This window comes from Otolemur garnettii, unplaced genomic scaffold, assembly GCF_000181295.1.
Source record: "Otolemur garnettii isolate 467f Iridium unplaced genomic scaffold, OtoGar3 scaffold00220, whole genome shotgun sequence".
In the NCBI taxonomy this organism is placed as follows: Eukaryota; Metazoa; Chordata; class Mammalia; order Primates; family Galagidae; genus Otolemur; species Otolemur garnettii.
In genome coordinates this window covers 1,395,741-1,401,451 of record NW_003852615.1, presented here as the reverse complement: position 1 = coordinate 1,401,451, position 5,711 = coordinate 1,395,741, and the positions used below count along the sequence as shown (strand labels likewise).

Genomic DNA, 5,711 nt, shown 5'->3' with positions numbered 1-5,711 from the left:
GCGCCTAGTCTCAAGCATAGTTTTGACTATGATTTTTGTTTTAAACTCTGACTTTAGATCATAACTCCCACTCAAGATGTTATCCAATTGTGTAATAATTGTTACAGGTTACATGAGTAATTGTTTCCTAAAGCAGTATGGATAAGAATTATATATTTGGGCTCAGTGCCCATAGCATAGTGGTTACAGCGCCAGCTACATACACTGAGGCTGGCAGATTCGAACCCAGCCTGGGCCAGCTAAACAATGACAACCACAATAAAAAATAGCTGGGCTTTGTGGCGGTCGCCTGTAGTCCTAGCTACTTGGGAGGCTGAGGCAAAAGAATCACTTAAGCCCAAGAGTTTGAGGTTGCTGTGGTGCCATGCACTCTTAACAGGGCGACATAGTCAGACTCCGTCTCAAAAAAAAGAATTAGAGCAGCGCCTGTGGCTCAAAAGAGTAGGGCGCCAGCCCCATAGGCTGGAGGTGGCGGGTTCAAACCCAGCCCTAGCCAAAACCTGCCAAAAAAAAAAAGAATTACACATTTGGAGGATTGAAATGATTTGGAGAGAAGATATGTGAACTAGATGTTAACATAATAGGCAGGGTTTGGGTGAACCAACTAATAGTTTCATAACCCAACGCATTGGTTTTCAAGTCATAAATGGTAAAAACAGTAGCTGCGTTTGCTGAACTGGAGAGTTCTGGAGCCCAGATCAGTAGGTAAAAAATTGCTGTGTTTATCACTATATTCTCCATTGTACTTTCACTCATTTTAAACATTTGGGTGCTTTCTATAGGCTAGGCACTGCAATGCTATAAAGATCAACCAGACATGTTTGCCCTTAGGAAATTAGTCTAGTTGGACAGAGACTTAAACATTAAATGATACAAGATAAAAATCAAAAAGACCCGAAAAGATGAAGTGCTGTGGAAATTCAAAAAAGGAATAGAGGCCAGGTACTAGATGCAGCAGCATGGAGAGACTATTATTTTACCTTCAATATGTCCCTGTGAATTTTATGACGTGTTTATTTGTATTTTACAAATGGAAAAATTAAGTATGTATGAATACATGCTAATGCGTACTCAACGTTATACTTCAGGTCTTCTGGTTTCCTATTCTACATTCTATGCATCGTACCTTTTATTTATTTATTTATTTTTTTTTTTGAGACAAAGTCTCACTTTGTTACCCTTGGTAGAGTGCTATGGTGTCATAGCTCAAAGCAACCTCAAACTCCTGAGTTTAAGCAGTTCTCTTACCTCAGCTTCCCAAGTACCTTGGACTGCAGGTGCCAGCCACAACACCCAGCTATTTTTAGAGAGGAGGTCTCTCTCTGGCTCAGGTTGGTCTCGAACCTATGGGTTCAGGCAGTCCACTGAACTCAGCCTCCCAAGTGCTGGGATTACAAGTGTGAGCTACCTCACCCAGCCTTCTGCATCATACCTTATTATCTTCCTTAACTGTTTTTAAAGAAATCTTAGACAAGTTCATGCAACACTCTGCTTATAGTATCATAATAGTAGTAAATAATAAACTGTCTCTTAGATTAAAAAAAAAACAGGCACATGTATCCAAAATCTTCATCTACCTATTTTATAGAGAACATAATTAAGTAACTTTGGATATATATCTGAAGACATTCATTTTTATTTATTTTATTTATTTATTTGCTTATTTTTTGAGACAGAGTCTCACTGTCTCACCCTTGGTTACAGTGCTGTGGCATCACAGCTCACAGCAACCTGAAACTCAGGCTTAAGCAATTCTCTTGCCTCAGCCTCCCGAGTAGCTGGGACAACAGGTGCCTAGCACAATGCTGGGCTATTTTTTGTTACACTTGTCATTGTTGTTTAGCTGGCCTAGGCCAGGTTCAAACCTGCCACCCTTGGTATATGGGGTCAGCGCCTACAGGCACTGCCCTCAAGCCTTTTTTTTAAATTTATTTTTGAGACAGAGTCTCACTTTGTCTCCTTTGGTAGAGTGCCATGGTGTCGTAGCTCTCAACAACCTCAAACTCTTGGGCTCCGGCAATTCTGTTGCCTCAGCCTTCCCAAGCTGGGACTACAGGTGCCCACCACAATGCCTGGCTATTTTTTAGAGATGGGGTCTTGCTCTTGCTCAGGCTGGTCTCAGACCCTGAGCTCAAGTGATCCACTCGCCTCTGCCTCCCAGAGTGCAAGGATACAGACATGAGCCACCATGCTTTGCTTCAGGGCACTGATTTAATTAGTTAGAAATTTTAAAATACTTTTTTAATTGTTGTATATCTTTAGTCCCCTTTAATTTGGGTAATTCCTGAGTCTTTCTGTATATTTGATGGCTGTTTAATAGTTTTGAAGAATGTAAGCCAGTTATTTTTTATAGTGCTTTTCAGTTTGGATTTGTCTGTTTCGTTTTGGCAATACCACAGAATTGATGTCTAGTTCTCAGAACACATGCTGTTGATAGGCCCCATACACCGGCAATGCTAACTTTGATCTTTGGTTAAAATAGTTCCTGCCAGATTTCTCTGCTGTCAAATTACTATTTTTTACCCTTTGTAATTAAAATTTAATCCTTTGGGAATATGTTTTGAAAATAATATTTCTCAAACTTTCACTTGATGATTCTTGCCAGAAAAATCATTATAATAATGTTTACCAAGTGGTAATTTTTCTGTCATCCGTTTTACATATATTAACTGTCTTTTACTGTGAGGAGGAGCTTCTCCTTATCACATTAAAATTTTTTTTTTTATGGAAGTATAATCTGGGAGGCCAAGGCGGGTAGCTCGCCTGAGCTCAGAAGTTGGAGATCAGCTTGAACAAGAGCAAGATCCTATCTCTACTAAAAATAAAAAAACTAAGCCAGGCACGGTGGTCACGCCTATAATCTCAGCACTTGGGAGGACGAGGAGGGTGGATTGCCTGAGCTCACAGGTTTAAGACCATCCTTAGCCAGAGAGAGACCTGTCTCTAGAAAAATAGCTGGGCAGTTGGCTGTAGTTCTAGCTACTTGGGAGCCTGAGGCAAGAGCATCTCTTGAGCCCAAGAATCTGAAGTTGCTGTGACACCATGGCACTCTACTGAGGGTGACAAAGTGAGACTTTGTCTCAAAAAAATAAAAGAGAAAAACTAGCCCACTGCTGTGGCAGGCACCTGTAGTCCCAGCTACTTGTGAGGCTGAGGCAGGAGAATTGCTTCAGCCCAGGAGTTTGAGATTGCTGTGAGCTATGACACCACTACTCTCCAGCCTGGAGCAACAGAGTGAGACTCTGTCTCAAAAGAAAAAAAGAGCCCAAGGAGTAGGGCACCAGCCCTATGTGCCAAGGGGGGTGGGTTCAAACCCAGCCCTGGCCAAAAAAAAAGAAAAGAAAAAGCCTCTACTTTGCATTGAATTCTTTTGCTGTTTGTTAGCTTTGTCACCATAGGCAATTTTTTTTTTTAATGAAATCATAGCTATGTACATAATGCAATCATGGGGTACAATGTGCTGGTTTTGTATACAGTTTGAAATATTTTCATCAAACTGGTTAACATAGCCTTCATGGCATTTTCTTAGTTATTGTGTTAAGTAAGACATTTAGGGTGGCGCCTGTGGCTCAAAGGAGTAGGGCGCTGGCCCCATATACCGGAGGTGGTAGGTTCAAACCCAGCCCCGGCCAAAAACTGGAAGAAAAAAAAAGACACTTATATTCTACACGTAGTAAATTTCACATGTACCCTTGTAAGATGCACCGTAGGTATGGTCCCACCAACCAGGGGGAAATTAACCTTGTTTGCTTCACCTGAAAATGTGAAAAGTGATAATCATACCTCTCTCATAGGATTATATTAGGATTTGACGAGAGTGCATATAAAAACATTTAGCACAGGCCTGGCTCCTATGGCTCAAGCGGCTAAGGCACCAGCCACATACACCTGAGCTGGTGGGTTCAAATCCAACCTGGCCCGCCAAACAACAGGGCTATAACCAAAAAATAGCCAGGTGTTGTGGTGGGCACCTATAGTCTCAGCTACTTGGGAGGCAGAGGCAGGAGAATTGCTTGAGCCCAGTAGTTGGAGGTTGCTATGAGCTGTGTTGCCACGGCATTCTACCCAGGGTGACAGCTTGAGGCTCTGTCTCAAAAAAAAAAAAAAAAAAACATTTGACACAGGCAGTGCTGTGGCTCACAGGAGTCGGGCGCAGGCCCCATATACTGGAGGTGGTGGGTTCAAACCTGGCCCCAGTCAAAAACTGTAAAAAAAAAAAAAAAATTTACACAATGTATAGTGTTATAGTAGCTAAATAGTTTCAGGTCTAGAATATGAAATATTTACCTTTTTTTTTTCTTTTTTTTAGTTTTTGGCCAGGGCTGGGTTTGAACCTGCCACCCTCTGTATATGGGGCCAGCACCTGACTCCTTTGAGCCACAGGTGCTACCCATATTTACCATTTTTTTAATCCAAATCAGTACCCTAGAAAATGGGGCATTTCTTTTTAAAATAAAATCAAGATAAAATAATTCACTAATTTTCTCCTTTTATCAAAATTTATGGTATTGAAAATGCTAAAAGGTGATAAAGTTAGCATTACTAGTAATTGAGTGAATTTAATAAATTTGTATGTAGTCATCTTGCTTTACGTATATTTTTTTTCTTCAGAGTGAACCGGAAGAAATGCCTCCAGAAGCAAAGATGAGAATGAAGAATATTGGAAGGTATTATAATTTTTCATAAATATTGTAGAAAATTATAGGGGTGAGTTAAGAGTAAAAGTTCAAACTACTGCACATTTGGGCAGAACAGTTACTAGCATTTTCTCTATATTTGGCAGCTAATTTGGATTTTCCAGATGAGTAAGGTATAGACCAGTTGTCATAACAAAGGGTAACAGTGATATAATAATTCTGTAAGCCATCAGTATTCTTATTTTCTCTCCTGGTAAGAGAAAATGAGTATCTATTAAATATAACAATAAGGCTGTTTCTTTTCAGATACACGTCACCTGTGCTTTTTTTGTATAAAATATAGCTATAATAAATGTGTCTGATCTTTAATTTAAAATGTTTTTGTGGAAGCCCAGTGCTTATACCTGTAATCCTAGTACTCTGGGAGGCGGAGGCAGGTGAATTGCTTGAGCTTAGGATTAGACCAGCCTGAGCAAGAGGGAGACCTTGTCTTTACTAAAATTAGAAAAACTAGCCATGTGTGGTGGTATCTGTAGTCCTAGCTACTTGGGAGACTGAGGCAAGAGGATTACTTGAGCCCAAGAGTTGGAGTTGCTGTGAGCTGTGATGCCATAGCACTCTAGGTGACAGAGTCTGCCTAACAAAAAAAAAAAAAGAACATTTTCTAGTATAAAGAGAAATGGAGGGCTGGGCTCGGTGGCTCACGCCTATAATCCTACCACTTTAGGAGGCCAAGGCACATGGGTTTCTTGAGCTTAGGAGTTGAACCAACCTGAGCAGGAGCGACACCGTATCTCTGAAAATAGCTGGGTGTTGTAGTGGGCACCTGTAGTTCAGCTACTTGGGAGGCTGAGGCAAGAAGATCACTTGAGTCCAAGAGTTTGATGTTGCTGTGAGCTATGACTCCATGGCACTCTACCGAGGGTGACAAAAAGAGAAAAATGGCTTTCAGTCACTTCACTTACATTATTTCTACCACTTAATCTTGATCTTATATGTCCTTTTGTTCCTTGGTAACTTGGATACCAAATACCAAAATAAGACAAAAATACTCTTTTTTTTTTTTTTTTTTTT

General features: G+C 40.5%; 1 protein-coding gene across 1 annotated transcript in view; it reads left to right on the top strand.

Annotated features, from left to right (window-relative positions):
• Positions 1–5,711, top strand: part of PCNP (PEST proteolytic signal containing nuclear protein) — a 25,370-nt gene that overhangs the window by 16,283 nt on the left and 3,376 nt on the right. The window contains exon 4 of the mRNA XM_003801785.3: positions 4,612–4,667. Coding sequence (XP_003801833.2) covers positions 4,612–4,667 — 56 coding nt within the window. The remainder of the gene's footprint in view (positions 1–4,611; positions 4,668–5,711) is intronic.